Source organism: Tiliqua scincoides, chromosome 8 (genome assembly GCF_035046505.1).
Source record: "Tiliqua scincoides isolate rTilSci1 chromosome 8, rTilSci1.hap2, whole genome shotgun sequence".
NCBI lineage: Eukaryota > Metazoa > Chordata > Lepidosauria > Squamata > Scincidae > Tiliqua > Tiliqua scincoides.
This window is the reverse complement of record NC_089828.1, coordinates 47722560-47732937: the sequence shown is the minus strand read 5'-3', so window position 1 is coordinate 47732937 and position 10378 is coordinate 47722560. Positions and strand designations below refer to the sequence as shown.

At 50.8% G+C, this 10378-nt stretch overlaps 1 protein-coding gene across 1 annotated transcript; it reads right to left on the bottom strand.

Moving 5' to 3' along the window:
* Positions 1 to 2733: 2733 nt before the first annotated feature.
* On the bottom strand, positions 2734 to 10104 carry TLCD2 (TLC domain containing 2). Its single transcript, XM_066636463.1, has 4 exons — positions 9935 to 10104; positions 9493 to 9575; positions 5619 to 5701; positions 2734 to 3102 (listed from the first exon to the last, which is right to left on the bottom strand). Exons 1-4 carry the CDS (start codon positions 10102 to 10104, stop codon positions 2734 to 2736), a joined length of 705 nt encoding a protein of 234 aa, XP_066492560.1.
* Between the last annotated feature and the right edge of the window lie 274 nt (positions 10105 to 10378).

Sequence of the window (10378 nt, the reverse complement as noted above, 5' to 3'; positions counted from 1 at the left end):
TCCAGAAATTCGTCCCGCTCCCCTTTTAAAGGCATCAAGGGCCAGGTGCTGTCACCACCTCCAGTGGCAAGGAGTTCCACAGGTTAATTACATGCACCCACCCACCTTGGCTGGTGACAGGTGGTGGACATTTTCTCCAGAAATCCGTCTCAACCCCCTTTTAAAGGCATCCAGGGCCAGGTGCGATCACCACATCCAGTGGCAAGGAGTTCCACAGGTTAATCACTTATACCCACCCGTCATGGCTTGTGACCTGTTATGTGTGTGACCTGTTAAATCACCTACTTTTGTGTCCTATTCCTACATCTTAATGCCTGCAAGAGTACAAGGTGCTTGTTGTATCCTAAACGGAAGAACAGGGTGTACAGCAGGGGGCTGGAGGCTGTATCTTCTCCGCTTTAACACCAGCTTTGCAGTTTGGCTGCCTGATGCCTCAGAGCAGCAGGATCATAGGTTTCGAAGAAGCCTGTCTCACTGATAGAGCACTCACTTTGCATGCACAGAATCCAAAATTCAGCCCCTGGCAGGGCTGGGAAGGACCCCCACCTAAAATCCTGGAGAGCTGTTGCTAGTCAGTGTGACACCAAGAGAGATGGACCAATGGTCTGATGCAGGTGGCTTCCTATGTTCCTAATGATATTCAGGAAGGACTGTCTCCAATGTCTAGAGACGTTTCACTAGATCAGCCATTTTCAACCACTGTGCCGTGGCATACTGATGTGCCATGAATGGTCTGCAGGTGTGCCACGGGAGTTTGGGGGAGGGTCAGTAGGACCATTGGGGGATATGAGCCCCCCACCAACAGCATGGTGTGCCTTGTCAATTGTAAAAAAAAAAAAAAAATGATGCTGCCTTGACAATTTTAGTACCCTGTCAGTGTGCCATGAGACGAAAAAGGTTGAAAATCACTGTACTAGATCCATCACAGCTACGCTACTGTATTCTCATTATGAATACGGGGTACTTTCAGATGTCACATCAGCCACTTGTTGCAGTCACAGGAAGAACTGCAATGTTCCTTCAATTGCATGTTCCACAATGCAATGGGTATTGTGTTAGTGAGGTATGGTAGACTGACCTCTCTTTTAGTCCTTCGGTGGCTGTTGTGGTCTGCTGTATCTGAGCATGCATTTCTCAAAAAGGGCAACACTAGTGTTAATGAGTTTGCTCATGCAGTCATTGTTCTCAAAAAAAGCCCTGGATTTTTGTGACTTAATAAATGTGATTGAAGCACAGGGAAAACAACAGGTTGATACTGGCTGAATGATTACGTTCTAGGAAGTGTTGGTGATCAAATGTGACCCTCCCAGACCAAACACTGTCTGGAAGTGCCCAATGTAAGATTGTGTCAGACTAGTGTCGGACTACACTGATCCAGGCCAGACCAGTACAACAAAGAGTGGAACAAATAGTGAAATTAAGATAAGTTAAATTTCTTCCCACACTATTACAGGCTCTTTCCTTTTGCCAGGGCACATCCAAGCAGGGCCAAACAGCACCATTAAAATACTTTTTATTGTTATTTTCTGCATAGACATCCGTACCGTTTGTTACAAAAATGATAAAATAACGTAAGTGCATTTCCCTTTAAATTCTACATGATTCTTCAGTAGCCAAGGTCTCAAAGAGAACTGCTTGGCTCTCCAAAGACACTGGTTCTCTGCATCCAGTACAGCAGAGGGTCTGGGGGAGTTATACAAAGTGCCTTGCAATAATTTGGAAAGGTGGCCTTACTTTCCCTCCAGAGAGAACAGCCAACAGGGGAAGAATTTGGCAGCGACCACTGTCCCTGTTTTCAAGGGGTCTTTTCTTAGCCAGAGATGCAGGACAAGGTTGCTTGTAGCTCTTCTATCACCACACATGAGCAAGAGCTCTTAAGAGAACAGCTGTGAACTGGTGTGCTTCTGGTCTGAATGGAGCAGTGCCACTGCTCAGCAGAAGCCCAGGAAAGAAATTCCAAGGTCTTACTGCATCACTGCTCAAGCCTCATAAAGAGACCTTCCTACCCCCCAACACTGGGTAAAGGGTACATGTGCCTGCCCAGGGAGAAATGCACCTATCAACAGTTAGTTACTGAGAGAGTGGAAGGGCAGCCCAACTTATAGGTCCTTCAAAGGGTTATATTCTGGAGAGAGGGAGAGAGACCAGGAAAATCCCTCATTCAAGCATGGAGAAGTGGCTGTCTTGCAGAGAGATCCATAGAGAACAGGCCACAGGTACAAGAAAGGAAGGTGAAATCCTGGTTTCCTGTCACTGGTTGAGGACTCCTCCGGTCTTTCCAGGATCTGCGGTACCACCTTAAGCATGTAAGGCCAATGTCTGGAAGTTGGTGGTGGGCCTGGCCTGGTTGACAATACTCCCCTAACACAAGGAAATTCACACTGCCTGCTGCAGTGGAAAAAGTGCCGGAAGCAAAGCTCAGAACACGTTTGTGCAGGGCCAAGTCATTTCAATTAGCACCCACGTCAAGGGGAAAGCACATCACATCCTTCTTCCCATGCCCAGTTCCCTCAGGCCACTTCTCCTTTAGGTGAGCAGAGCCCGCTAGTCAAAGGGCACCAAAACCCTGTCTCACAAGGCTGTCCAGAAACATCCCTTTGCCCTTTCCCTGCCTTTTGGTAGCTGCTGCCTTTCTGCTACTTGGAAGGTAAAGTCTGAAACCACTTCTTCTGCCCTGCCCCCTTGCTCTCTCCATGGCCTACAGCCAGCTCCTGGAAGGGAACCAGACGGCGTTTATGTTTCCTTCTCACGTTGGCTGGACTTGAGGAAATCACTGCGTAGCACACGGTAAAAGAGGATGATGTTCATGGGGGTCATGATGGTCATGCCCACTGTGCTCACCACGTAGGTGGCTGGTGGGATTTTCTCCCGGTTCAGTACCAGCCAGCGGGTCATCCAGGCCAGCGTTGTGATGCGGAACACCACGTACGTGCCCAGGTTGACGAGGCTGTTGAGGCGGTAGCTCGTGGTGTGTGTCAAGCCGGCCATCCGCAGGATACTCCGCAGGTGCAGGAAGATGGAGTTGACCTCCACCAGCAGAGCCACCAGGGCAAACCCCACAAAGCGGTGGACCACAAAGGAAATGCCCAAGCAGACTATCACCTGAAAGAGAGGGGGGTGGTTAGCTGGCTGGGCCCTGGCCGTTCAATGATCATAGCAGAGACAGTGAGCCAAGCAATTATTTCTCCCAACCCTCTCACAGCTTCTCAGCTGAATCTGGCTCCCTTTGATCCACCCACAGTTGCTATCTGTCTTGATTAAGCTGTTGCATCTCTGCCATCCTCTTCTGAGGAAAGTCCTTCCCCTCAGAAGGGCACCAAGTCCTACCAGCCCCATCTGTTCAACACTGTTTCCCTACAGCCAAGACATTAGGAAGTGGGGCCTTGTGGAAGGCTGAAGAAACAAGGTGAACCAAGGGCTGGGGGCCGCCGTTAAAGCCGAACATCTGGGATGGAGCAACATCTGGGGTCCTCAGCAAGAAGACTGACCCTTTACATCAGGGTACTTTGAAAAGCTAAACACAAACAGATCAAAACAGTGTAAATGTTCAACTGAAAAAAAAGCACTTCCAAAGAATGTTGCCAAAGAACGTATAGACTTTCTAATGCAGGACTGGCCCATCCATACAGCCACAAGAAGCAGCTACACAGAGCAGTAGATTCTAAGGGGTCTGTGGAGACAGTGGACTTGGGGCGCCTTTCACCCCAAGTCTGCCATTGTTGCTGCCTCCCTCCAACTGCCACCACCACTTCTCTAAACTGAAGGACCAGCTACATGCTCACTCTTAATGCCAAGCAGATTCTTCCCCTTACTGTGCTCCTCCTGTGTTGCCTGGAACTCAGAAACATGGTTTCACTGGAAACCCTGCACTTCCAAGTTTCAGTCAGGGTGCTGGGTTTTTTTAAGGGGGTGGGAGGGCAGATCCAAGTCGGCACTGAGTAGTGTTTTGGTCTGTGGCACCCCTATTCTAATGGGTTTGGCTGCTTCCCGCAGACTAAGCCCTTTGCCCCTGCCCAAATTTAAATATTATTTTGATATAAATGTTTAATAAATATTTCATTAAACAGTTTGATCCCATCTCACCACAGGATCAAATGGGTGGAAAGCCACACAAGGGTGGGAAGCAGGGAGCTCCTGGCCAACCCCTGTCTGAAAGACGCTGCCAACCAGCTTCTATCAGGTGCACCAGCTACCGCTTACTCAGGTTACTTATGTAAACAAGAGATCATCTGCACACATGTAGATGTAATCTTGCACCATTCCTGGAGGTGGTGAGGCTGAGCTTTGGGACTAAAATAGGGAGGCCTTGCTGCTTTCCATACCCCCAACTGCTCCTACAGATTTTCATCACTGCTCCTGACTGCAAAGAGACCAGAATCCACTTCAGAGCCCTGATGTCCTTGGTAATAGCTTTGGGATGGGGACAGAACTGTGGCTACACAGCACCAGCCTCTCCCCCACCAGCTTCTCAACATGTCTCCAATAAAGGTAGAAAGCAATGGGGCTGTTTTCTGTTACCCAGCTCTCAACAGTCTGAAGGGTGGTATGTAAAGGCTGGAGGCAGGAGCTCAGGAAGTCTAAGGCTGCAATCCTATCCACACTTTCCTGGGAGTAAGCCCCACTGAACACAATGCAACTTACTTCTAAGTAGATATAGACAGGATTGTGCTGTAAGCCATCAGAGACCTTTCCTGAACAGCAGCCAAGTGTAGCAGGTAGGCCAAGACCTGCCCTACCCAGTCCAGCCAGCCCCAAGAAAACACAAGTCAGCTCCTCTTTACATCATTTGAAAAGACATAAAATAGACGGCACACAATTTGTCGGCTCATAACTAGTGCACTGACCTAGACATGCTTGCTTCCCCCCGCCCCCAGCAGCTCCAGTTATGGATTTGAACACTGCTGCTACCATGTCACTGCCCAGGATCTCTCTGATAGATCTGACGCACTCCTAGCTCATGGCCTTCACACTTCCAGTGGGCCAGCAGTGCATGTTTCTGATGTAGTTCTTGTGTATCCTGACCTCTCAAGGGTGTGTCTAAACACATAGTGAAAGCAAGGGCACAGTTCCCAGGCAATTAAGCCAAACTCCCAAATAGATAGCGATCTGAGTACAAGCCAAAAAAAAAAGATGTTTGTAGTTTGGCAGTGTTGAGCTGAAAGTCTGCCTGATGATGCCTCATGTCTGCTGTCTCTGAACTACAGAAGCAAAACTGTTAACGTGCTCCTCACATGAAACCAGTTCACACTGCCCCTGTCAATGAAACCAGAATTCCTGCACTTCTGGGTTTCATGACAGCACTAGAGGAATACAGTAAGGAGAGGAATGGTCTTTGCGACTTGCATGTGGAGGGCGGTGGCAGTGGCAGACTAGGGAAGAAAGAAACCCCAAATCTGCCCACCCCTCAAAATCTGCTGCTGATGCAACCTATGTCAGGTGGCCTTGTGGACGGGCTGGCAGTGCCCACTGGTTAGTGCGCACAACCTCAAAACACCTCTCCACATACCTTTCCTGGGATCTCTGCTTCTTCTGAGACTGATCATGAGTCTCCCTCTTTCCCACCCTGCTCAAGAATCTTCACCTGCTCTCCATCAGAGGGAGGGTGGGCAACAACTCACCACTGTGTGATGGAACAGGAGCTCCCAGCACTGGTGCAGCTTCTGATTACACATCATATCCAAGAAGTCCTGCACAAAATACCCTGGAGGGGAACAGAAGATCCTGCATCAGCAAGCCCCCTTGTTCCATCCCACACTCCTCAGCAAAATACAAGGATTTTCTTCCTAACGGCTTGTAGAGAAAGTGGCTTTGTGTCCTATACGGCTACGTGGCTTTAAATAAACAAAGTAGTCATAAATAAGACAAACTCCATCAAAGATGGAAAGTGTTTCAGATCCCTGGCTTCACAACCACTTTTTCTTATTCCTTAGAATCAAGTCTGTATTGATCAGTATCAGATTTTTAAGTGTGTGTACACTAATGGCAGTGGGGGGAAGCCACATGTGTGGCAGCCATGTATTTTTAGACTCCTGGCAACCAATGCCTGGGAATTTCTCCTTGATGAAGATCCTTCTGCAGTTCCCCTCCAAATCAAACATGGGCCAAAGGGTGACCTTTGGTTCAGAATGGATTTGGCTCCAAGTGCTATTGTGTATTTTCCTGTTTCCAAGAAAGCTGCCAGTCTTGCCCGTTCCCCAGGCTCTCTTTGAGCGGCAGAGTGTCTCCCACACCAAGACAGCACCTGAGTTTCAGTAGGTCCACCCTGGTGCCTGAAGACTGCTACTGTTTCTGCGCAGCCAGGGGCCAGAACTTAAGCAAGCCTGGAAGCTGCACCTTGTGATTTGAACCCTTGCCGTGGCTCAGGAAAGACACTCTGAACATGTTCAAGAGACACTCTCATCTTTATTAGTAGTTCCAGCTCCATGGCTGAGCCCCAGAACTGAACTCGGATTTTGGTCAAAGCCCCAGTGCAAAGCCTCTCCTCCCTCTCATTGACTCTCCCTCCTTACTCACAAGGACAGCTTCTTTACCATCCTAGCAGAAAGCAGCCCCCAAAGGGCAGTTGCTGGCCAGGTGGGATGAATACCATTTTTCCCCTTTCTTTTTTTGCCCATTCTTCCTTATTTGGACACTTGTAACTCACCAGAAGCTCCTGTGCAGGTTCTGCAGCTAAAAGCGGCTAGAACCTCCTCCTACAGCAGCCTTTTGTCCTTTGTTTGAAACTCCATGGTCAGCAAATCACATGTGTTTGTGGATACAGAATCATTTTTCCCTGTCTGGGATAGCTAGTCTGCTGAGAGAGTGGCATGTCCGGCCACTTGGGCAGCCAAACCTGTCTGCCTAGGCAAAGGGGTGGGATGGAGAACCCAGGTGGGTTCACACCTCCACTCAAGTAACTCTATGACACCATCAAGTCCAAGTTATTTAAGTTCAAGTACAGGAACCCTTGTGTGTGTTCTACCAGGTCTGCCATGACATTGGGCCCTGGTTTGCGGAAGGTGAACCTACTTATTTCAGAAAGTGCAAGGACCAGGATTCCTTGGACAACTAGTGGGTAACTAGCAATAGGGACTATTATCTTAGGCAGATGCATTGAGCAATTTATTCTGTTTTGTTTTGCCTTTTTCACTTCCAAGCCAAGCAACAAACTTTACCAGTTCAGCAAGGCCAGGTATGGAGCATGGGGATGAGAGCAGGCTTTGTTCTTGAATAGCACCGTAGCTCCATTGGCTGTTGCATTCATTTGATCAAGTTTTTCCTTTGGGTCCATCTAGCTGAGTTCAGGCATTTCCCCATCAGCCTGCTTATACTTTGTCTACCGCCCCCCCTCCAGTTTCTCATTTGGTTTAATTCCCTTTATTTCATATTTTTAATAAACTTGATACTGTTTGACTCTTTGCCTGCCTAGTCCATGCTCATGGGTAATTCAATGGATTGTCACATCTGATTGCCCTACAGAGGCTTCTGCAGTTTTGATTTTTAATAAGAACTCCTGGGGCTCAGTGCTCTCCTGGGAAGTTTTTCTCCCCACAGGTTAACCCCCCCGGCCCGTTCTCTGTAGCCTGTGAAAATGGATAGGAACTATCAGTTTCATCTCCTGTTCAGCTGATGGTCCAGTAAATGAAAAGTGGAGAAGAGGAAAGGGTGGATGCATGCTAACCACTAAACACATTCCCTTTAGTTATCCTGCCTTTCCCCATCCTAGATGCCATGAACATCAATGTCAAAACATCCTGGCAGATGCCACGAACATCCATGCTAGAACATCTCTAGGTAGGGCTGGCAAAAGGCTCCTTGAGCCTGTGACGATGGAGAGCTGCTGCCAGCCAGCGTGGGCAACAGGGAGCGACACAGACTCTCTCTGCATAAGGCAGCTTCCCAATTTCACCTTTATTGGGGCATGAGCTTGTGGGGGCAAAGTCCACTTCATCAGATTATTTGATGTACATCCGCTTTGAGCCATCCAATACTTTGGGCTGAAAAACTTGAATGCAGCTCTTCGCATCTGCAAAGACTGCAGCTGCAAGAAATGAAATGGTTACAGTGCAATCCTATGCATTTCTACGCAGAAGTAAGTTCCATTGTATTCAATGGGGCTTACTCTCAGGAAAATGTAGGTAGGATTGCAGTCTCAGTCCATAGGGTGCCACATGATGTGGCTGCTATCTTTAACCCAGGGCTTCATCACTGGGGGGGATGACAACAACACACACCAGGCTCTCTCCCTCTCTCTCCCTCCCTGGATCAAGGCCATCGCAACCACATGGATCTGTTCTGGGCACTGGCATAGCTAAAGGGGGTGCAAAGTGCTAAGTCCCTGCAAAACGTTGTGCTTTGCACCCCCTCTAGCTACGCCACTGGTTCCAGGGTGAAAAGTTTTGAGGCAGTTTTTGCAGAAGCTCACTGGCATAATGGCTGCTATTGGGTGCATGTCTTCATTGTGCAAGTGTACGATCATGATCATCTACTGTTCAGTCCTCTAGTCTAGGCAAGAAAAAACAGCTTTACTAATAATCTCTCTGGACTGGCGAGGAAGGGGTGTCGTGAGGCTGAACTCTGCAGAGGAATTTGCTGAGGGGGATGAGAATAGGCTCAATTGTATGCCCCCACTATCACAGTGTATGTGTGTAAAAGGATGAGAGGCACAGCCCTGGGATCTCCTGGCACCAGCTGCCTCCCCATTGGTCTCTGGGCACACAAAGCTGCTGAAGCAGCTCCCCTAGAGCACAAAAGGGAGAGAGGGCAGCCATACACTGAGGACTGTGCCTTGCAACCAGGCAGGGCTAGGCTTGGTTGGTTGAGGCTATTCAAACATTTAAAGGAAAGAAAGGGTCCTTTGGATGGTCCTTTTGGAGTGCCAGAGGGGAGGGCACTGTCCCTCTGTGGAAGATGACCCAGCTGGGAACCCAGGTAACTAACTCCCGACCCTGCAGAAAGAACTTCTTTTCTGATTTATCTTGGGCCACAAAAACTATGTGTTCACTTTAAGGTCATGATGAGATAAGGTGCAACCCAGAAGGCTTACAAGGAATGTGCCTTGCTGGACTCAGCCCCAGAACGTGTTTTCCCATCCCAGAGCTCAACCATTAAAAATGGCAGGTGCCAATCATGGGAAAAGTGCCCTTGAGCATGAGCAGAGAGCCCAAACCCAGTCTCACAAATGCTAGGAGTGGTACTTGAACCCTGGACCCTCTCTGTTTGCCCATGATGCTCAGGTTCTGTGCGGGCATCAGTTTCACGCAGTGGCGTAGCTAGAGGGGGGCAAAGCGCTGAGTTTTGCAGGGAGCCTCACCGCAGCATGCAAGGGGATCCCTCCCTCTCCCCTTTGGCGAATGCCTCCGTTTTGCTCCCCCCTCCCGGAATGGCTCGGAAGGGGAGGACCCCTTGCACGTTGCAAAGGCTCCCTGCAAAACTTAGTGCCTTGACCCCCCCTCTAGCTACGCCACTGGCCGGAGGACAGTGAAGGGACGAGGGTGGAGGGCAGCCACTCACCAACCGAGATCCCGACCAGGCGATGCGCCCCAGGCGAGTACGTGTCGATGAGATCTTCGGCCATCTGCGGGTGGAGGTAGAACCTGCGACGGGACGGGAGGAGCAGGAGAGGGTGAGACCACGCGCAATAAGATGCCCCACAGCAGTGGCGTAGCTAGGGGGGTGCAAAGCCCCAAGTCTTGCAGGGAGCCTCACCGCAGCGTGCAAAGGACCCCCCCCTTCGAAGCCATTCCAGGGAGTGGGAGCAAAACGGAGGGTCCGAAGGGGAGGGGTCCCTTGCACGCTGCTGTGAGGCTCCCTGCAAGACTTGGGGGCGGTGGCGTAGCTAGAGGGGTGCAAAGCACTAAGTTTTGCAGGGGGCCCCTCCCTCTCCCCTTCGGAGCCATTCCAGGCTTTGCACCCCCCCAGCAGCCCCCGGCCAAGCCCTGGCCCTCCCACCCACCCGATCAGCGCTCCGGAGCCGCTGAGCAGGCTGTGCGCGAAGGAGGTCCAGATGTTGCGCCACTTCCAGGGGTTGCGCTGGGCTGGGGGCGGCGGAGGCACCAGGCGCTCCAGCCCGGCGTTGAGCAGGCAGAAGGCGACCAGCGACCCCCCCAGGATCAGAAGATCCATCGAGGGGGCGGCCGGGACCCCGCACCCGCTCCCGCACCCCGCTCAACCCCTCGACGGCGCGGCCCGCGCGCTCCTCTCCCCCCGTCTCGTGCAGTCCGCGGACAAAAATGATACACCGGAGCCTGCCATTGGCTCGCCTTCTCGTCTCCATGGCGACACGACACGCCCACTCCCCCCGGCTGGGAAGGAGGGGAGGGGGCGCCCTCCCTCCAGGCTGCCTGCGGGGCTGGTGGGGGTCCCTGCTCCCTCTCCCCTCGCCGGGAAGGGAGGAAAA

What these genes read in the sequence shown, in the direction of transcription:
- TLCD2 (XM_066636463.1), bottom strand. Translation starts at nt 10,104, where the DNA reads ATGGATCTTCTGATCCTGGGGGGGTCGCTGGTCGCCTTCTGCCTGCTC. An exon ending in CCTGGTCGGGATCTCGGTTG is followed by an intron (nt 5,702 to 9,492) that starts GTGAGTGGCTGC and finishes GTTCCCCTCCAG; the next exon opens with GGTATTTTGTGCAGGACTTC. An exon ending in TCCTGTTCCATCACACAGTG is followed by an intron (nt 3,103 to 5,618) that starts GTGAGTTGTTGC and finishes CCTCTCTTTCAG; the next exon opens with GTGATAGTCTGCTTGGGCAT.